This window comes from Myotis yumanensis, unplaced genomic scaffold, assembly GCF_028538775.1.
Source record: "Myotis yumanensis isolate MYYU_CA2020_CCGP unplaced genomic scaffold, mMyoYum1.0.hap1 SCAF_3, whole genome shotgun sequence".
NCBI lineage: Eukaryota > Metazoa > Chordata > Mammalia > Chiroptera > Vespertilionidae > Myotis > Myotis yumanensis.
Genome location: NW_027223754.1, coordinates 211,308,047 through 211,335,683, shown reverse-complemented (window position 1 = coordinate 211,335,683; position 27,637 = coordinate 211,308,047). Strand labels below are relative to the sequence as shown.

Here is a 27,637-nt window from a genome sequence, read left to right as displayed (position 1 = left end):
GGGGCGGCGCTCGGCCGGCGGGGCTCCGGGCAGCTTTGGCCGCCGCTGGAGCCGGAGGTACGGGGGCCGCGCGGAGGGTGCGCCCGGCCCAGGTGGGGAGGGACGGGAGGGCTCGGCCGCTGCCCGGCCACCTGCTCGGGGACCGGTGAGTGCGCACCGATGGGCGCGGCGGCCCCTCTGCCGCTGCCGCCTCCACCCGCTGCGCCCCGAAGTTGAGCGCGGCGCGCGGCTGCACCCGGAGCCCCAGCCCTTCTGCGGAGCGCCCCGCCCGAGCCCTCGGGCAGCCCCACACGGCGGGGGCCGCGGAGGGAGAGGGGCCGGGGGCCGCGCGGGGAGAGGGGCCGGGGGCCGCGGAGGGAGAGGGGCCGGGGGCCGCGCGGGGAGAGGGGTTGGGGGGAGAGGGGCGGGGGGGGGGGGAGCTGGTGGGGAGAGGGGCCGGGGGCCGCGGGGGGAGAGGGGCGCGTGGGGGGGGGGGGAGAGGAGCTGGTGGGGAGAGGGGCCGGGGGCCGCGCGGGGAGAGGGGTTGGGGGGAGAGGGGCGGGGGGGGAGAGGGGCGGAGGGCGAGGGGCCGGGGGTGGGGGGTGGGAGAGGGGCTGGAGGAGGAAGAGGGGCCGGGGTCCCAGCGCGGGCCCCGCCCGCCCAGCGCGCTGACCTGGGTGAGCCGCGCCGCGGCGTCTGGGGCGCAGGAGGTCGGGGGAGGCCTGGCCCCGCGATGCTCGCCCCCAGGCCCCGTAAGTGCGGCCCGAGGCTGCTGGGGCGGGAGATGCTGCGGCTTCGGGCGCACGGAGCCGGGAGGCAGGGCCCTCCAGGTGGGGGGCCGGCCCGGGGAGGAGCCGGGAAGTCGGGAAGTCAGGCCTCCGCGCTGCCTCTCGGACCCGGATCCGCGGGGACCCTTCCTTCCGGCGGCTCCTCTCCCTCGAAGCCTCCAGAGGGACCTGGGAGCTGGGATGTGTGCGGTGAGGTCCGGTCTCGTCTGGGAGTCCACCCCTCTTCACTGCTGGGCCGTGTCCTGGCCTCAGTTTCCCCATCTGATCCCTGGGGTGGCAGTTCCCAGCGCCTTGCCAGATTCCGCTGAGCCTCTGGCTCCGAGAGGGTTAAAAGCCACCTCCCCGCCGCTCTCAGGGGACACTCATCTCCCCCAGATACTGATCAGTCGATCCTCTGTGCAGGCCCCGCAGTCACTCACTGAACGCCCTGGGGCACCTGGTGGGACCCGACCCAACAGACCCAACCGGGCCTGGCCTTCCTGTTCTCTCCTCCGGTGCCAGAGGGCTTCCCTTTAGTCACCTCCTCCCAAAGAAGGGGGACCACCCTGCCCAGGCGACAAAGCAGGGCCCAGGCTGGCCAGGACCACACCCCGGTTCCCACAGCGGGGATCCCCCAAGAGGGAGCCCCGATCAGGCCCCAACACAAAGGGAAAGAAAGGGGGAGTCCAGCTGGAACCCTCTCTGTGGTTCTTTTCCTCTTGGGCCTGGGCGCCTGTCCCTGCCGGTCTGCGGGACATCTCAGGGTTAGAGGACAAACTCCCAAATGAAACTTCTTCTTTTTGTTAAAGATATATTTTTATTGGTTTCTGAGAAGAAGGGAGAGGGAGAGACAGAAACATCCATGATGAGAGAGAACCACTGATGGGCTGCCTCCTGCACGCCCCCTACTGGGGATCGAGCCCCCAACCCGGGCATGTGCCCTAGACCAGAATCAAACTCGGGACCCTTCATTCCACAGTCCGACGCTCTATCTCAGGGGCCCTCAAACTTTTTAAACAGGGGGCCAGTTCACTGTCCCTCAGACCGTTGGAGGGCTGGACTATAGTTTTAAAAAAAACTATGAACAAATTCCTATGCACACTGCACATATCTTATTTTGAAGTAAAAAAACAAAGCGGGAACAAACACCATAGTTGTATTTGCATGTGGCCCGCGGGCCGTAGTTTGAGGACCCCCTGCTCTAACCACTAAGCAAAACCAGCCAGGGCCCAGATGAAACTTCTTAAAAGCGTGTTTTGTTTCCTCATACCCATCGAAGCCTGCTAGCTCCCTGGGTGAGCGGGGTGGTGCGGAAGTGTGTGTGAGGGACCCGGCCCCGCTGTGGCAGGGTCTGCAGAGTCATCAGGAGGTGGTGACCCACATCAGCACATCAGCCCTGCCAGCAGCTCTGCTCCAGGCACCCAGGCCTCAGAGGAGGTAAGCCCCCCCCACCGTCTGTGTTGGGACCAGGCGAGGTGAGAGGAGGTGGCTGCCTGGGACTGAGAGAAGGGGCCGACAAGAAAGGGAAGCATGCCCCTAGCCCCGTGGTCGGCAAACTGTGGCTTGAGAGCCACACGCGGCTCTTTGGCCCCTTGAGTGTGGCTCTTCCTAAGCCTCAGGAGTACCCTAATTAAGTTAATAACAATGTACCTACCTATATAGTTTAAGTTTAAAAAATTCGGCTCTCAAAAGAAATTTCAGTCGTCGTACTGTTGATATTTGGCTCTGTTGACTAATGAGTTTGCCGACCACTGCCCTAGCCAGTTGGCTCAGTGGATAGAGCGTCGACCTGCAGACTGGAAGGTCCCGGGTTCGATTCCGGTCGAGGGCACATGCCCAGGTTGCGAGCTCGATTCCCAGTAGGGGGTGTGCAGGAGGCAGCCGATCCATGATTCTCTCACAACATTGATGTTTCTCTCTCTCTCTCTCTCTCTCTCTCCCCCTCTCCCTTCCTTTCTGAAATCAATAAAAATATATTTTTTTAAAAAAAGGGAAGCTTGAAATGTAGAAACAGTTCTTCCCCTCGTGCACCCCCCCCCCCCCCCCCCAGCGGCTGCCCCTCCAGGTTCTGTCTCCTGCGGGTGGGGTGGAGGGCTATGCTTGCGACCTGTCCACCGAGCTCTGCCCGCTGTGCTCTCTGGAATGCACTTCCTCCTGGCACGGTGGGTGCTGCCGGTGCCCAGCCCAGCCCAGCGGAGGTGCTCGCCAAATGTGCTTGAAGGAATGAAGTAAAAGAAGTAGGAGGACAACCTCCGTAGTTGCGTCACTTGGAGATAATGGATAATGTTGTTACAATTTGCCCCTTTTGCCCGGCATATTTGAATATCTTGGCTCTATAAATGTTTCAAACTCCTCCCCGCTCTCAACATTGTTTTTTATGTTTTCAACACTTACATATTGTTACGTTATAGCCAGTTCATGGGTCTCAGGACATGTGGAGTGTTCATATGCGGTGCTTGCCCTGAATGCGTGCGCGTAAGTGCATGGCTGCTGCCTGTCCCCGAGGGCCGCCCCTGGAGCAGCTGGCTCTCGGGCGGGACCCAGCTTCCGGGGCCGCGGTGTGCGTCTCGTTATTGCCTAGGAACGGAATCCCTGCGTCGGAGGTTGTGCCGGACCGTGATCTCTGGGTGTTTACGAGTCGCTTGTTTGGGCTCATGAGTTAGCTCCTCGCCTCTTGTCTCTCTGGCAGGTTCTGGTTCGGCCTTTATTGGTGCTGCCGCCTGTGTGTCTAAGGAGCATGTTTTCTTTCTTGTTCTGCTCGATCTGTGTGTGCGCTTTGTGATAAAGGAGACATTTATGAGCCGGTGGGAAAGAGCCAGAAGAGGGGTCCGCGGAGGAGGGCGGGTACATGGACCGAGGTCCCAGGGGATGCGGGGAGCGGGCGGGGCTGGCCCTGGTCCGGAGGGACCTGAGCTGGTGGGGACCGGGGGCAGGGGCTGGAGGACACCTTATGAAATGGCTTGGATCTTCCTAGAGAGCGGAAAGCGTCAAGAGAGGGGGTTCTGGACCTGAGTCCCAGCTCCCTGGGCCGTTTGCTGGCCCGCTCCCCTCGGGCCCTCCCTGCTCCCCTGGGAAGAGCAGGTGTCATCGCCCCTTTGACAGATTCCCGGGGGGAGGGGAGCGCCGTGTTCAGGGCCAGTCAGCTCATGCGTGGCAGGGCTGGGTGCCCTTGAGAACCCTTCCTCTGGCCTCCGTGCCTCGTGGCTATTGGGACGCGCACCCGCCTTCCTCTGTCCGCAACTGGGTGAGCCTGTCCCTTCCTCTCCTTCTGCCTCTGTCTTCTTTCTGGACAGACCCCCATGGGTCCAGGGGCTTCCAGCAGAAGCCGAGTGGACCCCAGGCCTAGCAGAGCCCCCTTCCTTTCCAGGCGGGCGACCGCCCACCCTCCCGGCGCCGCACACCCTCCCAGTGTCCATTCTCGCCCACCGGGAGCTCCAGACGCCACACAGCCTCTGCCTGTCACACCCGGGCAACGTCTGAGCTGGCGAACACGGAGCCCGTGGACAGGCCCCGGAGTGAAACAGGAAAGGTGCCTCCCATGGTGTGAACTGGCTGGATTAGGAGCAGCAGGAGCCACTGGGCTGGGTGTAGACACAGCGGGGAGAGGTCCCCCACCTCCCGGTGTCTGTGGCTTCATTTGCTCCCTGCCACGGTCTCCAAGGCCACCCCTTGAGCTGAGGGCCGGCTTCCACCAACTGAGCCCCCAGCTCGGTGCCGGTGCCGGACACTGGGTTACCTGATCTCATTGAACCCTCTCAGCCACCCTGAGCTGTCATTCCCATCCTATAGATGAGAAAGCTGAGGCTCGGGGTCAAGCGCCCTTGGTCACAGTGAGACTTGGGCCCCCAGCCCCAGGGCGGTCCCAGGTGAACTGGGCTGGGTCACAGGCAGACTCCTCTTACCTGCAAAGGGGGTTTGAATCCCAGCGGTGCCTCGGTTTCCTCGGGGCAGTTGGGACAATTAAGCACGTTTTTGCATGAAAACCAGGTTGACCAGTGGCGGTGCCATAAGCCCTTAGGAACACAGTGTTGTTGGATCACGTAGCTCCTCGCCTACCGGGGAGATTTCCATGTGCGTTAACTCGGCCACCTGCCTCCTCCCGGGGTGAGAGGATGGGGCACCCGAGACTGGAGAGAACGTGGATGTTTTGTTCTTGTTAATCCCAACCTGATAGGTTTCCATTGATTTTGAGAGAGAGTGGAAGGGAAAGGGAGAGCCAGAGAGAAACATCGATGGGAGAGAAACACCTGGATTGGTTGCCTCCTGCACGAGCCCCAGCCAGGGCCCAGGCCGGGGAGGAGCCTGCAACTGAGGTACGTGCCCTTGACCAGAATGGAACCCGGGACCCTTCAGCCCATAGGCCGACGCTCTATCCACCGAGCCAAACTGGCCAGGGCGCCAGCATCTTATTAAATGAAACATAAACAAGGTGTAGAAGGCACGTGTCCCGGGTCGCCTTCTGTGGGCCACCTGTGTGGGCTCTGGGTGAGCGCGGCTCCGTGTCAGGCATTGAGAAAGAGCCAGCGAGACTACAACAGAGGCCACAGGAGGACGGGCTGTCAATGCCCTCCCTCCAGTCTCCGTGGCTCCACATGCCTTCCAGATAAAGAGCGAAGCAGGAGGTGTCACCAGGGCGGCGACTGGACCCCCCCACCCCGCACTCGCACGCACCTCTCTATTAAGACCGGGCACAGGCAGCCCCGCCGGCTGCGGCTAAACGTTGGGGTATTCACGTGGTGCAAATACAGACAAGACTCGAAGGTCTGAAGACAGAGCGGAAGCCACCCACTATCCTCGCAGCCAGGAGGAAAACCGTCATCGCAGTTTAGTGGATTCTTGGCAAATGGCAGCTCTTCTGACCTATTATGGTTCGGAGGCAGCTGGGCGGAGGGAGGGACGCGGGGAAAGGGACGCTGCACGTTGCAGACTCAGAGAATTCCTAGAAGCTGGTGGCTCTGAGCCGGGAGCAGAGTTGGTTTTCCTTTCACGGTTTTGCCGTCATTGTCAGAGGCACTGAGAGTGTCAGGACGGTTTTCCTTTATGCCCCCTCGCTCGGGCATGGGGTGCCCGCGTGTGCCAGGCCCTCCCCGGGTCAGCGTCATTTACAGTCTTCGGCTGGGTGGGCAGCATCGGGCGCAGCGGCCGCTTTCCTCCGCTGCCTGTTCACTCCGAGGCCAGGTTCACCCTGGTCATTCCCTCAGGACCCACCCCAACGGCTTCGAGGGTCTGCCCCTGGTCTAGGCTGTGGGTGAGGCCCAGGGTTTGGGGGGGCGTGCTGCTCACTCACCCACTCATTTTAAAAAATATATATTTTTATTGATCTCAGAGAGGAAGGGAAGGGAGAGAAAGATAGAAAGGTCAATGATGAGAGAGAATCATCGATGGGCTGCCTCCTGCACACACCCCTACTGTGGATCGAGCCTGCAACCCAGGCATGTGCCCAGTCCACAGCCTTGGTGGAAGCTGTGCTGCAATCCAGGTGGCTTCCTGGAGGTGGCTGCTCTGCTCACACAGGTCAGGAGAGACTCCTGGAGAAGGAGGGTCTGAGACTTGGGAGCAGACACACCCTGCCTCTCACAGACTAGCCACCGGCGTTGGGAAGGTCCCCTTCCTCTGCACCTTTGTCTTCTCGTTTATAAAATGGGGCTGCAGTGCTAGCGGCGTGGTGGGCCGGGGTGCCTGCTTTGCTCGTGGCCGATGGCAAGCTCTTCCTCTGGACTGTGGTTGGAAGGTCCTGGGCAGGGGTGGGGGTGGGGGGCCAGGGGGGAGGGGTATTTTGGGAAGAGGGAGGAGCTTATTGCAAAAACCTGGAATCCCCAGAGCCTGGCGGTTTGAGCAGCAAAGCAGAGGTCAGCGTGGCTGGTCAGGAAGCTGTGGGCTGGCGGAGAGGGAGAGGGGGGGGGGGGTGTCTGTGTGATAAGAGGTCCTCCCCCTGCCCCCCTACCTGTGCCTCGCTCTCCTGGTTTAGCACAGTGGCCTCGTGACTGCTTTCTTGTTGCCACATGTCCTCTGTGGTCGAGTCTCAGATGGCAGCCAGGCAGGAAAGATCTCTAAGATCTAAATCACACTACAGCCTTTCCTCCTCAGGGCCGCCCAGCGGCACCTCCTCCCAATCAGAGAGGCAAGTCCTTCCAGTGGTCCCAGGGCCCCCAAGGCCCAGCTTCCCCGTTATCTCTCTGCCCACCTCTCCTGGTATCCATCCCCCTTCCCTGCCTTGTTCACCCTGATGTCCCATCAACACCTTCTGGGCACATGGCCCCAGGGCCTTTGCACTCACCGTTCCCCTCCCTGGACACTTCCCCCCAGGCACCCCCAAGGTTTGCACAAATGCCAGCTTTTCAGCGAGACTATCCCTAACCGTTCTGTACAAAGCCCTCCTCACCCCCGCCCACAGTCCACCCAGCCCAGTTTTCCTGCTGCCTTTTTCTCCGTAGCACGTCTCACCACCTGAGATATTTCTTCACTTGTTCTTGTTCTCCCACTACCATGTCAGCTCCGTGAACGAAGCCAAAGACTCCGTCTGGTTTGTTCACTGCTGTGTGTATTTCCATTTGTTCACTTGGCGTGGGGCCTGGCACATAGTAGGTGGTCAAGCATTTGCTGCGTGAATGATCGAGGTGCTGGGAGTGATGCCAATGGCTTGAGCAATTTCTTTCCAAGATGATGTGTTGTGGGGTTTTTTTGTTTGTTTTTTAATTTTGTTTTATTGCTTAAAGTATTACAAAGAGTAGTACATATGCCTCCTTTTTTTCCCCCTTGACCTTCCCCCGGCCTCCCCTACCCCCCCCCCCCCAGTGTCTTGTGTCCATTGGTTATGCTTATCTGCATGCATACAAGCCCTTCGGTTGATCTCTTGCCCTCCCCCCCGCCCCCCCAAGATGATGTTTTATATCAGGTCGAGCAAGGATGTCCCTCTGGCCTCGTCATCTGTCTGTGCTGTTCAAAGCACCCTGAGGTACCCTGTCCAAAGATGCCAGTGGTGACGGCCCCTGGCGGGATGGACAGAGCCAGTGCCAGAGACCAGATCCGGAAAGTCTTCCTAGAGGCGTCCGTGGGCACCGTCCTTTCCGAGCTCTTCATGTCTCCGGTGAAGACCTCGAGGCTCAGAACTGGGTGGGGGGAGGGGTCAGACTCCGAGGTCGCAGAGCAAGTGTGGACAGACGGAAGCCAGGCCCCTCGCTCAGGCAAGACCCAGTGAGCAAGACTGTTCACAGTAAGCACAGCCTCCTTCGCAAAGGAGGCGGCCAGTGGACACACTCACATCCCATTTAGAGAGCAGTCAGCACCGAAACAAGAAATTGTTTTTTTAAATTAAAAAAATTTAAAAAAAAGAAAAAGAGCCCGGCCAGTGTGGCTCAGGGGTTGAGCATCTACCTATGAACCAGGAGGTCGCTGGTTTGATTCTGGTCAGGGCACACGCCCGGGTTGCAGGCTCCATCCCCAGTAGGGGGCGTGCAGGAGGCCGCCGATCAGTGATTCTCATGATTAATGTTTCTATCTTTCTCTCCCTCTCCCTTCCGCTCTAAAAACAATTTAAAATATATATATATATAACTAGTAGCCCGGTGCACGAAATTCGTGCACTGGGTTAGGGGGGAGAAGGGACCCCTCAGTCTGGCCTTCACCCTCTCCAATCTGAGACCCCTCAGGGAATGTCCAACTGCCTGTTTGTGCCCACACTTTTAACAGATAACAGCTCCATTGTTGTTCCTTTCTTATGCTTAAAACCATTGGAATTAGTAGGTATTCAAAGTGTGTATACATTTTGGGGGGACACCCTGTATATCTCTAGTCAGCGGTGAAAGAAACCAACAGCAGATTTGGAACCCCCAGACAGGGAACCTTGCTCATTCCCCACATGTCTCCCCACTTCACTTTCCACCTTCGTGGGCAGCAGGAGAATCAACATTTTTTCTAATTAATTCGGAAAAGCACGTCCTGTCACCCGTTGCCCGGCAGGAGTGCGCTAGGCCCCAAGCAAGCAAGGCTCAGTCAGGGCAGCCTTCACTCATGGGTGCTGGCACCCAAAGTGCACATTCCTCCTCTACAGTCGCCCCGACTATCCCACTGTTTCACTGAGAGGACGGAATTCCTCTCTGCCTCTGGGCTCTTGATCTTGAATGCTGACCGAAGGCACCTCAGAGAGGGCCGCCCGCCCACGCCCACCAGGTGTGTCTGTCTGCACCTGCTCCTGCCTCAGCACCTGCATTAACCCCCCAGAGGTGATCTCGTAGCTGCACTGGCCTCCGTGGGAACAGGGCATCACCACTCCGCCCTCTCACTGTCATCTCACAGGTGCCCACTCTCAGCACCCAGAACACCCAGACACTCTCCAAAGGATGTGGGGGCATCAGAGGGGATGTGTGCACATCCTGTGAGGGTGTTAGGCATGCCGGGTTGAAGGAAGTGCGGTGGAGAGGTGGGGGGAACTTGCGCACGCCTTGGTTTGCAACTGTTGCAGGCGCGGGAGGGTGACAGTGTGCTGGGGGATGTTCGCACGCCAGGGGGGTATGTGCACACCGGAGACCTCTGGCTTTGCAGATCCGCAAACCCCTGTGGTGCGGCCAGGAGGACGTCAGTCTGGCCTACCATGGTGGCTGTCCCTGCGATCCTGCACCTTGTGGGCCAGGAGGCGGATCTTGCGCAGTCACTCCTGGGCGCTGATGGCTGCCTCCCTGCCGTGAAGGGTCACGGATCTGAGTCCCAGGACCGTGCACAGCCTCAAGCACTGCCCCCTGCCTGGCAGGGTCACAGATCCATGTCTTGGTCCCGTGGACAGCCTCAAGCACTGACCCCCACCCAGCAGGGTCACAGATCTGGGTCCCGGACTGCAGACAGCCTCCCGCGGTACCCCTGTCTGGCAGGGTCACAGATCTGGGTCCCGGACTGCAGATAGCCTCCCACGGTGCCCCCTGCCCAGCAGGGTCACAGATCCAGGTCCTGGGACCGCAGACAGCCTCAAGCACTGCCCCCCGCCTGGCAGGGTCACAGATCCGGGTGCCAGACCACAGACAGCCTTGCCTGCTGCCGCCTGCCTTCAGTATGCAAATTAGCCGCCATCTTGTTGCTTCAGGGTGGGGGGTCCTCACTGGGGTGCCTGGCCAGTCTGGGTGAGGGGCTGAGGGCTGTTTTCAGGCTGGCGGCAACTGAAGCGCCAAACCTCTCCTTTTTTTTTTTTTTCTTTTTTATTCTGGCATTTATTTACCTTCTATGCCTGTCACTGGAGCTGAGAGCCGGCTTTCTCTCTGAGGCTCGGCTACTGAAAGCAGGTTTCTGGCCTTTGTTTACCTTCTGTGTTCGAAACAATGTTGCGGTCTTGCTGGCTGAAGCCTGGCTGACTAAAGCCGGTTTCTGGGGTTTTGTTTAGCTTCTATATTTGTTACAATGTTTCAAACTGCAAGCTCAGAGGGCCACAGTGCAGGCGGGGAACGTTGGAGTCCTCCTTCACTGAAGCAAGCAAACCTCCCTGTTCGCTTCAAGCTGCCTGGCTGCCTGCCGCCATCTTGGCTGGCAGTTAATTTGCATATCTCACTTATTAGCCAATGGAAAGGGTAGCGGCCATACAGCTAATTACCATGTTTCTCTTTTATTAGATAGGACTAGAGGCCCGGTGCACAAAAATTTGTGCACTTGGGGGGGAACGGGGGGGGGGGGGCGGTGTCCCTCAGCCCGGCCTGTGCCCTCTCGCAGTCTGGGACCCCTCGGGAGATAATGACCTGCTGGCTTAGGCCTGCTCCTGGGTGGCAGAGGGCAGGCCCAATCCCTAGGTGCAGCCCCTGGTCGGGCTCAGAGCAGAGCTGATTGGGGAGTTGGGGCGCCGCCCCCTGTCATGCACAGAGCAGGGTGGATTGGGAGGTTGCGATGCCACCCTCAGTCACGCTCAGGGTAGGGCCGATTGGGGGGTTGGGGCACCGCCCCCTGTCACACTCAAGGCAGGGTCGATGGGGAGGTTGCGGCGCCACCCCCTGTCACGCACAGAGCAGGGCCCATCAGGGGGGTTGGGGCTCCATACCCTGTCACGCACAGAGCAGGGCCAATCAGGAGGTTGGGCGCTTCCCCCTGTCATGCACAGAGCAGGGCCGATCAGGGGGTTGAGGAGCTCCCTGCTGTCACTCACAGAGTAGGGCTGATAGAGGAGTTAGGGCACTGCCCCCTGTCACACACAGAGCAGGGCTGATCAGGGGGTTGGGGCGCTGCCCTCTATCACCCACAGAGCAGGGCCGATCAGGGGGTTGGGGCACCACCACTGTCACACTCAGGGCAGGGCTGATGGGGAGGTTATGGCTCTACCCTGTCACACACAGAGCAGGGCCTATGGGGGGGGGCGGGGGGTTGGGGCACCACACCCTGTCACACACAGAGCAGGGCCGATCAGGGGGTTGGGACGCCGCACCCTGTCACACACAGAGCTGCAGGGCGATCAGGGGGTTTGGGCGCTGCCCCCTGTCACACTGATCTGGTGCCAGGAGGCCTCGCGGCTCCGCTGATCCTGGTGCTGGGAGGCATATTACCCTTTTACTCTATAGGATAGAGGCCTGGGGGCAGGCTGGTTTGCCCTGAAGGGTGTCCTGGATCAGGGTGGGGGTCCCCACTGGGGTGCCTGGCCAGTCTGGGTGAGGGGCTGAGGGCTGTTTTCAGGCTGGTGGGTGACTGAAGCTCCCAACCGCTCCTTTTTTTCTTTTTTTTTTATTCTGGGCCAAGGCCTCTGCTGCTGAAAGCAGGTATCTGGTTTGTTTCGGTTCTATAATCGAAACACTGTATCATCTCCAGCTCTGAGATCCCGGTGGCTGAAAGCTGGTTTCTGGGGTTTTGTTTAGCTTCTATATTTGTTACAAAGTTTCAAACTGCCAGCTCAGAGGGCGGCAGCGCAGGCGGGGAACGTTGGAGTCCTCCTTCACTGAAGCAAGCAAGCCTCATGTTCGCTTCCAGCTGCCTGGCTGCCGGCCGCCATCTTGGCTGACAGTTAATTTGCATATACTCACTGATTAGCCAATGAAAAGGGTAGCGGTTGTACGCTAATTACCATGTTTCTCTTTTATTAGTGTAGATGAGTACCCCCTATTGGCAGTGCTGTGCGTGTGTGTTTGGGGTGGGAGGTGGGGTGGCCCTCTCTTTGGCTGCCCATTGCTTTTTGCTTTAATACTTACAGGAAAACAGGAGAAGGCCAGGCAGCCTGGGAACTTGCTCCCCAGGGGAGTGAACTGGGGACTCCTGGTTCAGGCCAGAATGTCCAGGTGCCTCTGCTGTGGCGTTTCATTGGCCAAACACGATTTTATCTGATCTGGAGTTCTCCCTGCTAGAGCGCCTCTGTGATCTGGGCACAGCAAGCGCCCGATCCGGGAAGCCCAGCCCCACTGGCCACCCTGGCACGCCAGGAGGTCCCGGGGTGTGTGTGTGTGTGTGTGTGTGTGTGTGTGTGTGTGTTTGCGCATGCCCAGAGCAAGCAGTGGGAGTCCGGGCTCACCGTGACCTACTGCTCCCTGAAGCTCAGAGAGGGTGATGTCCTGCTGACCCCGAGAAGCCCACCCCAGGTAGCGGACCGGCAGTCCAGCCTCCGGGGCAGAGCTGGAGTGAGCAGGGGAGGGGATGGCTTCGGGGGGAGGGGGGAGGGTCTGAGACCTGGTGGGCGGACCTGGGTGCATATCTTGCCTCCTGGTCACTACCTGTGCAGCCTGGGAAGGTGGGAAGGTCACCTTTCTCTCTTGGGGCCGGTGAATCTGCAGGTGCTTTCATACGAAGAGTCCAAGGCAGTGGCTGTATTTGTAGCCTCAGACCGTGAGGCAGGACAAGCCAGTGACACAGCTGTGACCCATGTCGCTCACGGTATCCAGGTCGTCAAAGGCCTCCCCCGGGTCAGTGGCCACAGTTGATCCTGGCTTTTGGGGCAGTTTCGGGGTCATGTCCTTATTCATTTAGAAAACATGTATGTGAGCTCTAGGTTTGGCTCAGTGGATAGAGCGTCGGCCCATGAACTGAAGGGTCCCAGGTTCCATTCTGGTCAAGGGCACGTACCTCAGTTGCAGGCTCAATCCCCGGCCCTGGTCAGGGCATGTGCAAGAGGCAACCAATCAATGTGTCTCTCTCACATGGATGTTTCTCTCTCTCCCCCTCTCCCTCTCCCTTTCCCTCTCCCTTCCACTTTCCTAAAAATCAATAGGAAAATATCCTCAGGTGAGGATGGACAAAATGCGTGTGTGAGCACGCGTGTGTGCACACGCGCATGCGCCAGCTGGGGTCTGTGCTGGCCACGTGGGACTCGACGTGAGTAAGAGCAGCCTTGGTCCCTGCCAGCTGACACTGTGCCCCGGGCTGTCAGTGTGTCACTGTGTGTTCAGTCAGTCCCCTCAGGAAAGACCTTGAGGTAGTTTCTAATCGTTGGCAATTGCAAACAAGTCTGTGACCTGTACAAACATCACTCCTCTGTCGGCGAAGGTCACAGAGCAGGACTGTGTGATGAAGGGCAACTGCGGGTAACTTTGATAGGTGGGGTTCCCGCACCCTCGCCGCCGGAGCGGTACCGAGCTGCCCACCAGCCGTGTGGGAGGTCGGCTCCCTCCCCGCGTGCGCGGAGAACGTGTCAAAGCTCTGGCCTTCTGCCAGCCCACAGGTGAGCGATGCTACCCGCGTGTCCATTTGCCTGCCTCCTGCTCGCAAAAAAGATCCTCGGTCTTGCTTGCGGGTGAGAGGGTCATGTTTTGCGTGTGGGGTTTTTACTTCCGTGCTGGTATTTCGGGGGGCGGCGGGCGGGGGGAGGACGAGGAGAAGTTTGTTTTTTCAAGGAGTCAAGTATATTCATGTTTTCTTTCATGGCTTCTGGATTTCGTACATAATTCAGAAATCTTTGCCAACTCTAAGGTTAGAAAGGAATTCACCCATCTTTTGTTCTAAAGTCCTATGGGTTTTATTGGGATTGTATCCTGGGGCGTGTTCTGAGGTATGAACTTGGCTTGTCCTTTTTTGGGGGGGGGGGGGAGTCTGAGTGGAGATTTTCCTTTTATTTATTTATTTTTTAAAATCTTCGTTGCTGAAAGCACTACATATGTCCCCCTTTTTCCCCCACTGACCCCTCTAGCCCACCCCGCCCCAGGCCTTCACCACCCCATTGTCTGGGTCCGTGGGTTGTGTTTACATGCACACAAGGTCTTTGGTTGACTACCTCCCCCGCCTTCCCTCCGCGGAACTCAACTTGTTCTTGTTCCCTCTAGAACAAGCATGACAAACTCAAAGGCTAACACGGGCCAAATAAACAAGGTTTAAGTGTATGTGGGCCACCCGCACACAAAAAAAGCTTTAATTTTCATAGAAAAATGGGTTTATTTTGATAGAGACATGCTGAATGCAAAGGGCTGAAATAAGTGAGTCATCATTAACATAAAATAATAGAACGTTTTAATGCAAATTAATATTTCTTCTTGAACATTAACTTACCAGACACTGAGCAACTGCACAAATGGATAAGCGTAACGCAAATACACCTATTTTTCTTGTTCTCTGAAAGCGAAATATTTCCTGTTGTGCCCACCAGAGTCAGCCCAAGACTAAGGACGTGGCCGTCGGCTGCTATAATATTCGCTGCTGGTATCAGTGGAGGCAAATGGTGCGCCTGCGCGTGAGGCGTGTAAGGGAAATGAAGGGGACACGATTAACCAGTCATCAGCGAGTGTTGTAGTTCGTTATTAATAATTACATACAACAGGATCCTGTAGAAATTAAGTTATGAAATTTTTATTAAAACGTTTCTTACATACCGCTATATTGGCTGGGCTGCAAGAATATTTGCGGGCCGCGAGTTTGATGTGCTACAGGGGTGGGCAAACTTTTTGACTCGAGGGCCACAATGGGTTCTTAACCTGGACCGGAGGCCGGAACAAAAGCACGGATGGAGTGTTTGTGTGAACTAATATAAATTCAAAGTAAACATCATTACACAAAAGGGTACGGTCTTTTTTTTTTTTTTAGCTTTATTCATTTCAAACGGGCTGTAGTTTGCCCACGGCTGCTCTAGAAGCTGCTCCAGTTGCCAACAGCTGTATGAAAAGCTCCGCCTGCTGTCCTGATGGGAGATGCTGCCTGGCTGGCTGTGCTAGTGCCACATGACGTCTGTGGTTTCTTTGGTTTCACCGCCCCATTTGGCGGTTCCTATGACGCTGTTGTGTTAATTACTGAAGCTGTACAGTACAATCTAGAAGGCCGGTCCTTCCTCCTTTGTGCCTCCGTCTCAGACTTTTCCTGTACCTTCTCGCTTGTTCACTCTTCTGTATGAACTCTCGGATCACGTACAGTTTATACGGTGGCTTAGAGAAAAGGGGCATCTTTGTGAAGCTGAGTCATCCACCCCAGAACCGTGGTTTGCCTTTCCACTCGTCCAAGTTTATTTTGTGCCTTTCAGGGACTTTCCATGTTTGCTCACGGATTTTGAACATCTTTTGTTAAGTTGAACCCTGAGTACTGTAGTGATGGTTGTCATCAGTCGGGTCTTCTCCTTCATTACAACTTCTGTTTCTGCTTGTTTCTATTTAAGTGTGTGTGTGTGTGTGTGTGTGTGTGTGTGTGTGACCATGTTTCAGCATTCTTTTTTTTTTAATGTATTTTTATTGATTTCAGAGAAGAAGGGAGGGAGAGAAGCATCAACGATGAGAGAGAATCATTGATTGGCTGCCTCCTGTGTGCTCCCTACTAGGGATCGAGCCCCCAACCCCGGCATGTGCCCTTGACCAGAATCAAACCCGGGACCCTTCAGTCCGCAGGCTGACGCTCTATCCACTGAGCCAAACAGCCAGGGCAGTTTTGATATTTTATTATTTTAACATGCTGCTGAATTTTATTCAGTGTGTTTTATTTAGGATTACCACAGTAATATTCATAAGTGACATTGGGCAGCAGGGTACCTTATGAGATCTTTTTCGGGTCTTCATATCTGTTATACTTCAAACGCTTTTGAGGTTTTCTCTCGTATTTTGCTGCGGAACACTGTGAAAAGCATTGGGTTTCTGCCCTTTAGGAGTTTGCTAGAAATTTTCTCTAAAAATATCTTGCTTTGGTGCTTTTGTTTTTTTAATATGTTTTTGTTGATTTTAGAGAGAGAAAGACGGGGGGAGGGGTGGGGTGGGGGCAGAGAAAGAGAGATGGATCAGCTGCCTCCTGCACGCCTCCTACTGAGGATTGAGACTGCAACCCGGGCATGTGCCCTGACCCGGAATAGAACCGGTGGCCTCTCGGTGCATGGAAGGGTGCCCAACCAACTTAGCCACACCAGTCAGGGCCGGTGCTTTTGGTTTTAATGCTCTTTTATAATTCTATGTCTTATGTTCAAGCTGGTCTGTCTGGATGATCTATCTCTTCCAGGAACAGTCCTGATTTATTATGTTTGTCTAGAAATTATTTTTTTCAGGTTTTAAATTTTATTTGCAAAGTACCATCCTGATCAAAGTGTTTTTCCTCTCCCTCTTTGGCTACTTCCCCAAGTGCTTTCCTCCCCATCCCTTGTTTTCTTAATTAGGTTTAATGGTGGTTTATCTATTTTATTGAACTTTGTCCCAAAGAGCCAGCTTTTTGCCATATTTCTTAGGAGGCTTATCTGTTTTTCAAATTTATTTCTGCCTTAATCTTCACTAATTCTTCCCTCATTCTTTCTGTTCATTTTATGATTCTTTTTCTAATATTTTTATCTGTTCTGTTGTAATTATTACATGTATTGGGTTAACTATAAACACTTTCCTGACTGCTGCAGCTGTATCCCATAGAATAAGATTCATGCTGTTTGGATTGTCATTATTTTATGGAAATCCTACAAATTCAGTTTGTATTTCCCTTTTGAGAATTGTTCAAGAGAGGTTGTTGTTTTCCCTCCAATTTCTGGACTTTTAAATTAATTTCCAGTCATTCTGCCTTGTGGTCATAAGATAATCTGTCTTTTTTGTACTTTTGGATGTTCTTGAGTTTTTCAGTTTTCATGAATGTCCTATCGGTTCTTAAAAATGCATTATCTATCATTAGCATAGGGAGTTTGATATGTTGTTGTACTTGACTGGTTGTTTTATTGAGGTCTTTTGAACTCGTATTTATGTTTGATCTACTTTCTGTTCCTTGGACTGAGAGGCGAATTGAAACCTCTTACGAGCGTGTTTTGTCTGTCTGTCCTACTACTCCGCCTCATCTTCCTGAACATGGCTGCCGTGTTGTTTGGCGCCTTGTCAGTTGTACCATTTGGCATTACCAATGGCCCTTCTTTGGCTCCCCTGGTGATGTTTGGCTTGAATTCTCATTGTCTGACATTAAGATTACGGCCCTAGATTTTTTTAAAAAATGTTTTAAAATTGATTTTGAGAAAGAGAGAGAGACACATCAAGTGCTGTTCCACTTACTTGTGCATTCCCTGGTTGGTTCTTGTTTGTGCCCTGACCTGGGATCGAACCCACAACCCTGGCGCATTGGGACGACGCTCTAACCAAAGGAGCCACCCAGCCAGGGTCGCTCTGTTGTTGTTTGTATTTGTCTTTATGCCTTGGCTCATTCTTCTCCTTTTAACCGTTCTAAAGCGCTTTGTTTGATGGTTGTCTCTTGAATACAGGATCAAGTTGGGTTTTGCTTGGGATCTTAACTAAAAAAACTTTCTTTTTTTTTTTTTAAATATATTTTATTGATTTTTCACAGAGAGGAAGGGAGAGGGATAGAGAGCCAGAAACATCAATGAGAGAGAAACATCGACCAGCCGCCTCCTGCACACTCTCCACTGGGGATGTGCCCGCAACCAAGGCACATGCCCCCGACCGGAATCAAACCCGGGACCCTTGAGTCCGAAGGCCGACGCTCCATCCACTGAGCCAAACCAGCCAGGGCTAAAAAAACTTTCTTAAAGATCAGTGAGTTACTTATTGATATGGCAGATGTCTTCGGCCTTCTTCCTGGCATCTTGTGTGTGTGTGTACATATATATATATATCTTTGTGCACATGGGAAGGTTGTATTCTTCTTTCCAGTGTGGTCTGTTTCCTTCACTATTAAAAATACTACAGCCCTTCTGATATTCAGGAAAGCTTGTATGTTGGTTCTAGTGGTTACAATTACATTTATGTGTATATAATATTCCTAGTTTTTTCTTTCGACACTATCTATTGCTTCTCTTCTGTGAGCAATACTGTTTTTTAAATATGTTTTTATTGACTTTTAGAGAGAAAGGAAGGGAGATGGGAGACAGATAAGAACATCAATGATGGCCGAAACCGGTTTGGCTCAGTGGATAGAGCGTCGGCCTGTGGACTGAAAGGTCCCGGGTTCGATTCCGGTCAAGGGCATGTACCTTGGTTGCGGGCATATCCTCAGTAGGGGGTGTGCAGGAGGCGGCTGATCGATGTTTCTCTCTCATCGATGTTTCTAACTCTCTATCCCTCTCCCTTCCTCTCTTTAAAAAATCAATAAAATATATTTATAAAAAAAAAAAAAAAAAAAAAAGAACATCAATGATGAGAGAGAATCATTGACCGACTGCCTCCTGCACGCCCCGCACCGGGGACCAAGCCCGCATTCCAGCATGTGCCCCGACCGGAAATCACACCGTGACCTGGTTCATAGGTCGATGCTCAGCCACTGAGCCACACCCGCCGGGTCATGGTGTCCCATTTCACCTCATGAAATCAGACTTCCGCATTTCAGGGAAGTTTTCCTGAGTTACAGTTTTAAATATTTCTTCTGTTCAGTTGAGTTTTCTTCTTTATGCCGGGCCGGCGTGGCCCAGTGGTTGAGCATTGACCTATGAACCATGAGATCAGGGTTTGATTCCCAGTCAGGGCACATGCCCAGGTTGTGGGCTTGATCCCCAGTGTGGGGTGTGCAGGAGGCAGCCGATCAATGATTCTCTCTCATCATTGATGTTTTCTTTTTTTTTTTTTTAATTGATTTTTGACAGAAAGGAAAGGAGAGGGATAGAGAGTTAGAAACATCAATGAGAGAGAAACATCGATCAGTTGCCTCCTGCACACCCCCTACTGGGGATGTGCCCACAACCAAGGTACATGCCCTTGACTGGAATCGAACCCGGAACCCTTCAGTCCGCAGGCCGATGCTCTATCCACTGAGCCAAACCGGTTAGGGCAACATCATTGATGTTTCTACCTCCCTCTCCCTCTCCCTCTCCCTTCCTCTCTGAAATCAATAAAAATATTTTTTAAAGAGTTTTCTTCTCTGGAAACTCCAGTTATGCCATCGTGGCATCTCCGATCTGTCTGTTTTTCTTTTCGAATTCTTTGATCTCCTTGACTATTTCCGCTCGGTTTTCGTTCAGTTTTCCTACTTTAATCTCTGCAGTTTCTTGCTCTGCTTCGTAGGGAGTGCGCTCTCCCTTGTATTTCTTGCAGTTTGGTCTTCACTTCTGAAGTGCACTGGTCCTTTCCTCTTGGTTCCTTCCTGAGACCTGTCAGTCCTCAAGCCGTCCTCATGGCTACGTTGCGTCTCCATTGCTTCTCCAGTTCTTGTAGTTCTGCCCTTTGGTCTTCCTTCAAGGCTGTTTTTAAATTCATGTTGTGATTATGGATTAGATTTTTATTTGTCGTGCGCCAATATGGCGTCTCTGCATGAGTGCTGTGTTTATTCCTTAACAGTTTTTTTTTTCTTCCGTATTTGAATTGGTTGAATTTCCCTGGATGAGCTGTCAACAGGAAGTCTTGGTGGAAACTGGGAGAGAGGTTTCTCTGCTGAAAGGCTCTTCCTCTGTTTTTATGGGAATGAATTGTTCCTTTAAAAGGTGGCCCTTTAAAAAAAAAAGAAACAGAAAAAAGAAGTAAAAGATGGGCCTCTGGATCCACTCCCCTTTGGCCTCTCAGAGCCCCACGGTTCAGGAGGCAGGCTGCCCTGGCCGGTGTAGCTCAATGGGTAGAGCATTGGCCCCAGGACTGAAGGGCCCCAGGTTTGGTTCCCGTCAAGGGCACATACCTTGGTTGTGGGCTCAGTCCCTGGCCCTGGTTCGGGGTGCGTGTGGGAGGCAACCGATCGATGTGTCTCTCTCACGTTGAGGTTTCTGTCTCTCTCTCCCTCTCCCTTCCTCTCTGAAATCAATAAAAATATATGGTACTGAACACAGTGGACGCCACTGTCCCCTCTGCCCCTGTGATCCTGGCCGCAGCCGTGCTGGGCACTCCTGCCGGTGGGGGGTGAGGCGTTTGTCTCCCTGGCAGGGCCAGCCAGCACCTTCCTTGGGGGGCACTTGTCCCCCGGGGGCAACTGTCCTTGGCTGGAGGGAGGCCCACCCAGTTCAGGCCCCCATCCTGGGAACAGCCGCGTCCAGTGGGTCAGGGTGGGAAACCGACACCTGAAGCTGTGCGGCCGTGCGGGCGCCAGGGCTCCCGTGGGACCGGCTCTTCTCCGGCAGGTCCTGCGTCGTACCGTCCCCCCCCCCCCCCCCGCTCCCGCCCCCCCGCAGGCCCTGCACGTGGCTCTCTACATCACAGCCCACGGGGACAGGCCTGTGACTGGGCCCCCAGCAGGAGGTCTGGCGACGTGACCGAGAGTGAGGGGCGCAGAGGGAGCGCTCTGCCGAGGGGACCCTTGAAGCCGAGACACACACACACACACACACACACACACACCCGCCAGACGTCCACGCACAGCGGGTGAGACCACAAACCTCAGGCCCTCTGCTCACACTTCCTTGTCGACCCCTGTGACCTGAGAACGCCGCTCCCCCGTCCTCGACTGTGATTGAGAACAATGCTTCCTTCTTCTTTTTCTTTTTAAAAATATTATCTTTATTGATTTCAGAGAGGAAAGGGGAGGGAGAGGGAGAGAGAAACGTGTGCCCTGACGGGAATCGAACCCTGACCTCCTGGTTCACAGGTCGGTGCTCAACCGCTGAGCCATGCCGGCCAGGCCCCAGCTCCCTTCGTCATGAGGCGGCCGGAGGCGCCGGAAGGCACAGAGGGGCGCAGGGGGTGGCCGGTGGCTTCCTGTCCTGTCCTAACCCCGGCACCCTGGATGCCACCTGTTGGGGGACAGGGCCTTTGCAGCTGGTGCGTTAAAGATGAGGACTGAGCCGGGTCGCCCAGGTGGGCCATGCACCCAGCGACGGAGACAGAGGAGGGAGACGGGGACAGGGGAGAGGCCGCATGGGGACAGGCGGAGGCTGGAGGGACCAGGCTATGAGCTCGGGAGCCGAGGGCCCCCAGACAGGGCAAGTGGCAGGCACCGCTCTCCCCACCCCGCGAGCCGAGAGGCAGCAGGGCCTGCCCACACCTTGACCTCAGGCCTGGGTCCTGGGATGAGAAAACAGGCACCTGAGCTGAGCCCCAGACTCCGCCCAGGAAGCTGTCCCCGGAGCCGACCAGGGTCTGTCCCTGCGCTGGCACGGTTTTCCGTCTGCCTCCTGCCGCCTCTCAGAAATCCCCGAGGGTGAGGGTCAGCCGAGGAGGGACAGGAGGGGCTCCCTGTGCTGCCGGGGGCCTTGGCTGAGCCCCTTCCCTTCCCTGGGCCTCCGTCCCCGTTTGAGCATCAGGATCCCTGGCGTTCAGCGCCCAGCCTGGCAGCGCGCGGGTTCGGGTTGGCCCGGGTCTGACCCTCCCTGGGACTCCTCTGCATGGGGCCTGGTCAGCCAGCGCTGGCGGCATACGGGAGCCCAGGGAGGGCTGGAGGGTGTGGGCCGTGCCAGGTGCCAGGTGCAGGGAGGGAGCCTTTCCCAGCCACTTACACCTGGACGCTGATACCGATGACCCAGGTGGGAGGCCGGGGGGGGGGGGGGGGGGCCAGGCTCGTGCCCTCTGTCTCCACCAGCAGTCCCTTCTCACTCCCACTTCCTGCCGAGAAAGATGGGGTGGGGGTGACGACAGAGACACGGGGATGCCCCACAGCGAACTGCTAAGTGCAGTACCTCCCGGCGCGGGGCTGAGAGGGAGGCGGGAGGCAGGAGGGGGCGGTGGCAGCGATGTGCCAGGCTGTTTGACGAGGACCAGGACTTCGGCCTCAGCTGCCAGGTCCGTCCAGGGGGCCAGGAGCGTGCTTGGGGCCTGAGGACACATGGGGATTGGGCTGCGGCCAACTTGACCCATGAGCGGTTTCTATTCCTGGGCCCTGGGCTCCGGCACCAAATACGGTGCTGCCTGCCTCTGGCACCCTCGGCTACAGCAGGCCTGGCTCCAGGGGCACAGCCCGCCTCCCCTAAAGGCCCGGTACTCGCCCCACACCGTGGCAGAGCCCCACCCCCCAGGGCCCTGGGCCCCCAAGCAGCCAGGGCCTCGCTCCATCCCTCTGTGCGCCCATCCACCCCTCGGTATGGTTCCCGCTGGGTTAAGAGGCCTCAGGACCAGAATAGCCTCTCCCTGCGGGGGAAACCGGGCGGGAGCACACGGCTCTTGGTTTACATCAGGGCTCTGCCATTCAGGAGCCGGTGGGGGATCCCAGGCAGCTCACCCGACCCCTGACCCCCGGTCTCCTCACTAACATGCTCACTGGTTCATTTGGTCACTCACTGATCTGCTAACTCACTGACCGACTCCGCTCCCTCGTTAATCCACTCACTGATCACCCATTGATCCACTCACTCATCGATTGCTCCGTCCACGCACTTCTCACGTACACACAGTATTCATTGACCCCATGGGGTTATGCTCCAAATAAATAGCTAACACAAGCAAGTACAAAAATGTACACTGTGTTCACATAAGTACCGAGGAGGACAGACGACACCAGGTTACGAAGTGATGGGGGAGTTGGAAGTTTAGGGAAGGTGACTTCTGAGTGAGGGCGAGAGGGCGGTGAGGGAACGAGCTATGGGAGCGGTGTTCCAAGCAGGAGGAACAGCCGCTGCAAAGGCCCTGAGATGGCAGCATGCGGGGCGGGGGGGGGGGGGGGGGGGGGGGGGGGGGCGGGGGTTGAGAAAGAGCAAGGAGGCCTGGTGTGCCTGGGGCAGAGCAGATGACAGGGAGAGAAGTGGGGGAAGTGGTCAGGAGCTGGGGGACACGCAGGACCCGGTGGACCGCCCACATCTCAGGGCCTGAGCAGAGGAATGACTGGCCGCCACGTACTTTCCGTGTCCCTCCGGCTGCCGAGTGAGCGCGTCAGCGAGTGAGCAAACGGATGAGACGGTCATTTTCCTGTGTGACTGCTCGGGGCTCGGGGGAGAGGAGGTGTGCAGGCCCGATGGCACTTGGGGCGTCCATCCGGCCAACTCCCTTCTCGTCCGGTGTCACCTCCCTCTGGCTGCATTTCCGCCGTCATCCAGTTTATTACCCTCGGCTCCTTTCCAATGCTCTCCCCCAGCTGAGCGCCCCTCCAGGGCAGGGCTGCGCCAACCGGCCCCTTCCCCCTGGGGGCTGAGCGAGGGTTCGAATCAGTGAACATAGCAGCCCAGGCCCCGGAGAGCCGGCAGTCTGCCTCACTCACTGTCTCTTCTTTTGCAGATGGATTTGCGGGCACAGAGAGCGGGTGGAAGGGCCGCGTTCGTCTTGGCAGAGGAGGCTGACTGCTGAGCCAGGGCGTGTCTACAGGAGGCTGCCAGCTGCCCGGATCCCCGCCTCGCCGCCATGGGCCGCCCAGGCTGGTCAGTTCCAGCTCTTGATGTTGTCTCGGTTCCCTGCCCTGGGCCCTGGGGGAGGGCCGGCCCACTGCTCACATCCTAGGCTCCTGGCACTGCTCTCTGGCCACAAGACCCAACCGTCCTGGGAGGGGTTGTTTACGGCCCCCTGGGGTCCCCTCCACCCCTTTCAGCCCAAGTTTCCAAGCCTCTACAGGAGAAATGATGCAACTGCCCCCTGGGGGTGCCGAGAACCAGAGGGGAGTGGCTTTGTCTCTGGGCAAATGGTGGCGGGTTCTGCTGACGGTGAGCAGAGTCCAGGCCCGTGAGCTCGGACTCCCCCAGCGCCAGGCACGGCTGTGCATTGGCTGCGCTGACTCGCTCCCAGGCAGGATGGTGCAGTGGTGAGAGCGCGGCCTCTGGAGCCAGGTGGCCAGGGTTCACACGCACGTCCTGCCACTTGCCGGCTGTGGGATTCTGCGTGAGTTATCAGACTTCTCGGTGCCTCGGTCTCCTCACCGGTAAAGTGGGGGTGTTGCTTGCCAGCTGATAGGGTAGCGTTAGGATTTAACGAGTCAATATCTGCTAAATGCTGAGAAGGTCGCCTGGCATGCGCATGGTAGACAGGAAATATTTATTGAATACTAGTAGCCCTGCGCACGAATCCGTGTGCCAGTAGCTCGCCAGTAGCTCGCTGCCGCCCTCCAGTAGCTCTCTGCCTGCTGCCCCACCCTCCTGTAGCTCCCCCCTGCCACCCCCATAGCTTGCTGCCCTGCCCCCTCCTGTAGCTCTCGGCCGCCCGCTTGTAGCTCGCTGCCCCGCCCTCCTGCTGATCCGTGATCCAGTTGTTATGCGGTCGGTTGTTACGCTTCATGGTATGACGACCATGTGCATATTCCATCTTTATTATGTAGGATGTGAGTGAATGAATGAATGCATCCACCCCATCAGTGGGTGCTCGTGTTCCCGTCCTGCAGGTGGGAAGGTTGAGGCTCAGACAGCTGAATGACTTGCCTCAGGTCTCGCCCGCTGCTTCAGACAGACTTGGGGTCACCTGCTTCCCAGGCATTCACAGTCCCACCCTTGGGGATGAAGCCCAAGCCTATCCCGTTCCTCCCAGCCACCTGCAGGGCACCCAGGAATGTTCTGGCTGCCGGCCCAGTGGGCACTACCCAGAGAGTGAGGGCCCAAGGGCAGCGGTGCCAGCAAACTCTCCTGGCCCTTCCTCTCCAGACCTGTGTCCAGGGAAAGCACCGCCCAGGGCCGGGCTGGGGAAGCCAGGGCACCAGGAGACCCCCGCGTGTCTGAGCTGGGGCCTCGGGACCTGGCGAGCATCCCCACGTGCCTACAGTTCACCCGTCCTGCCCGTGAGCAAGCGTGCATGCCAGCGCCGGGCCTGCCAGTCCCAGGCTCCTGCCGCCAGTCCCCGAGGCTACTCGGCAGCCTGCCGCCCTCTTGGACCAGCTCCAGGCCTGCTTTGCGGAGCTGAGGGGTCCAGGCACCGGGCCTCCCATCCCAGGCTGCCAGCCTGGCGTGCTGAGGGGCCGGGCAGGGCCAGGCAGAGAGGCCTGTGGCGAAGGCATGACCTCTGACAGCTCCTGCGCCTGCCAGACCCTGCCCTGGCCACCGATGGCCACAGGTTGTAGGTGGCACTGGCCCGGTGCTCGGGGAGCTCACTGGTGTGTCACAGAGCGTGAAAGGGACCAGCCCTCAGTCCACGGCCCACCGCGCCCAGGTGAGGAGGGAGAGGGGCAGTGAGCAGCTGGCGGCCTGTGGGCTCCGGAAGCCGGCGCTGGCCTCGGCGCTGGCCTCGGCGCTGGCCGCTGTGTGTAGGAAGCGTATTCTCGGGTCAGGGGTGCCAGCAGCCCGCCCGAATGTGGTGTCATCTCTTGCAGACCAGCCAGTTCCTGCTGGAGGCTCCTGGCGGCACCGGGGAGACCATGCCCAGGCCCCCGGACTGCCTGCTGGGGCTGCTCCGCGGCACCCCGAGCCAGCGAGGCTGCACCCTCTTCCTCATCAGCTTCAACTTCATGTGCTTGGTCTCCGTCATGATCTACTGGCACATCGCGGGGGAGCCGGGGAGCCCAGCCCAGCTCTCTAACCTGCCTGTGGACATCCCCTGCCCCCACCTGGAGCCCCCCAGGCGGCCCTCCAGCACCCCACCTCCGGGCAACATCTTCTTCCTGGAGACCTCCGACCGGACCAACCCCAACTTCCTGTTCATGTGCTCGGTGGAGTCGGCCGCCCGGGCGCACCCCGAGTGGCAGGTGACGGTGCTGATGAAGGGGCTGCGCGGCCGCAACGGCTCCCTCCCGCGCCACCTGGGCCTCTCGCTGCTGCGCTGCTTCCCCAACGTGCGGGTGCTGCCGCTGGACCTGCAGGAGCTGTTCCGGGCCACGCCGCTGGCCGCCTGGTACGCCGCCAGGCAGGGGCGCTGGGAGCCCTACCCGCTGCCCGTGCTGTCCGACGCCGCCCGGCTGGCGCTCATGTGGAAGTTCGGGGGCATCTACCTGGACACGGACTTCATCGTCCTCAAGAACCTGGGGAACCTGACCAACACGCTGGGCACCCAGTCCCGCTACGTCCTCAACGGCGCCTTCCTGGCCTTCGAGCGCCACCATGAGTTCGTGGCGCTGTGCATGCGGGACTTCGTGGCCCACTACAACGGCTGGATCTGGGGCCACCAGGGCCCGCAGCTCCTCACGCGGGTCTTCAAGAAGTGGTGCTCCATCCGCAGCCTGGCCGAGAGCCACGCCTGCCGCGGCGTGCGCGCCCTGCCCTGCGAGGCCTTCTACCCCATCCCCTGGCAGGACTGGAAGAAGTACTTCGAGGAGATCAGCCCCGAGGAGCTGCCTCGGCTGCTCAACGCCACCTACGCCGTCCACGTGTGGAACAAGAAGAGCCAGGGCACGCGCCTCGAGGCCACGTCCCGGGCGCTGCTGGCCCAGCTGCACGCCCGCTACTGCCCCACGACGCACGAGGCCATGAAGATGTACTTGTGAGGGGCCTGCCGGGCTGGAGAAGGGCCCCAGCCTCCCTTCCTGGGGGGGAGGGGGCGAGAGGAGGGGTGAAGGGTATTGCAGGACTTGCTGCAAGCCCTGAGGTGTGCTCCCTCCGAGCCAGCGTGGGGCTGGTGGGACACCCCTTGGCCGGCCGGAGTGCTGTCTCAGGGTCCAGGCGACAAGTGGTGGGGAGGGGCCCCGGCCAGAATCTGCTGGAGTGAGTGGGGCGGGGGTGAGGGGCACCCCAGGCCTGTTGGATAGCACGTGGGCGCTGTGCACATCACAGCATCTTCCTCCAGGCATCCCAGGGAAGACAGGCCGGTTGGGCCGAGGTGCCGTGAGGGGAGCAGCCTGAGAGGAGTCCAGGGGAAGGCGGGGAAGGCGGCCTGAGGGGAAGGAGAGGAGGCCTTGTGGGAAAGCAGTGTGCAAACCCAGCCTGGCCAGCCGGAACCTGAGCCTGGGCGGCGCTTTGCTCCTTCCTGGTTTTGTGTTTTTGTTTTCAGAGAGGCCGAGGCTGGCAGAGGCCTGGGGAGCATGTCGGGGGAGGCCCTGCCTGCCGCCCATCCTGTATTCTTTCCACAGATGTTGCAAGGGGACAGCTCCAGGGGCACAGGGGTGGGGTATTTTTGGCTCGGGCAAAGCATCTTAAAGGAAACACTCCCACCCCGCTGGTCATAAACACAGGCAAACAATAAATATAACAAAAGTGATCGCCCACAGCCAGTGCTTTGTGGTCGATGAAACACGCTGCTCGCTCCGAACTGCCCTTCGGCTCCGTCCTGCAGATGGGGAAGCGGGGCAGGCGGGTGGGCGGGCGGGCAGGTGGAGCCTTCCCCGAGGTCGTGCAACCTGCCTGGATCCGAGGCCTGCGCCAGAGGGAGAGCTGTTCTGGAAGGGCGGAAGGGCGAGGCCGCAGCTGGTGGGTGTTGAGGAAGCTGCTGGGAGCTGGGCGGCCCAGCACAGGCCCCCCGGCGGGAGGCAGGAGTTGCTGCCAGGAACTCAGAGGGCTCTGCGCACTGCTCTTGGCTGGCAGAGGGGGAAGTGTTTCGAGGCCTCTGGGCTCTGCCTGCAGGCTCTTGGGCATCCTGGTGAGGGGGTGAGCTCCCTGGCTCTCGGGGTATTCAGGAGCAGGTGATGTTTTTGATGCAAACAGTGGATTCCATGTCAGTTACTTCCCCAACCACATTTCACCTATCTTAATTTTCTTTAGAATAAGCAGGTTTTACTTTAATAATACAAATTACACACACACACACACACACACACACACACACTTAACAAGTGAGATGACCTCGTAGGGCCAAGCATCGTTCAGTTTAGCCATTTGATCATCATGTAGTGGGTGACTACCTCCTGGGCCCAGCATTCAAGGCTCTCCGTGATCTGGCCCCGCC

General features: G+C 57.3%; 1 protein-coding gene across 1 annotated transcript; it reads left to right on the top strand.

Moving 5' to 3' along the window:
• Positions 1–26,323, top strand: A4GALT (alpha 1,4-galactosyltransferase (P1PK blood group)). Its single transcript, XM_070411247.1, has 4 exons — positions 1–57; positions 23,129–23,268; positions 24,219–24,976; positions 25,137–26,323. The coding sequence occupies exon 4, from the start codon at positions 25,182–25,184 to the stop codon at positions 26,241–26,243; it is 1,062 nt and encodes a 353-aa protein (XP_070267348.1). The 5' UTR covers positions 1–57; positions 23,129–23,268; positions 24,219–24,976; positions 25,137–25,181; the 3' UTR covers positions 26,244–26,323.
• Positions 26,324–27,637: the final 1,314 nt, after the last annotated feature.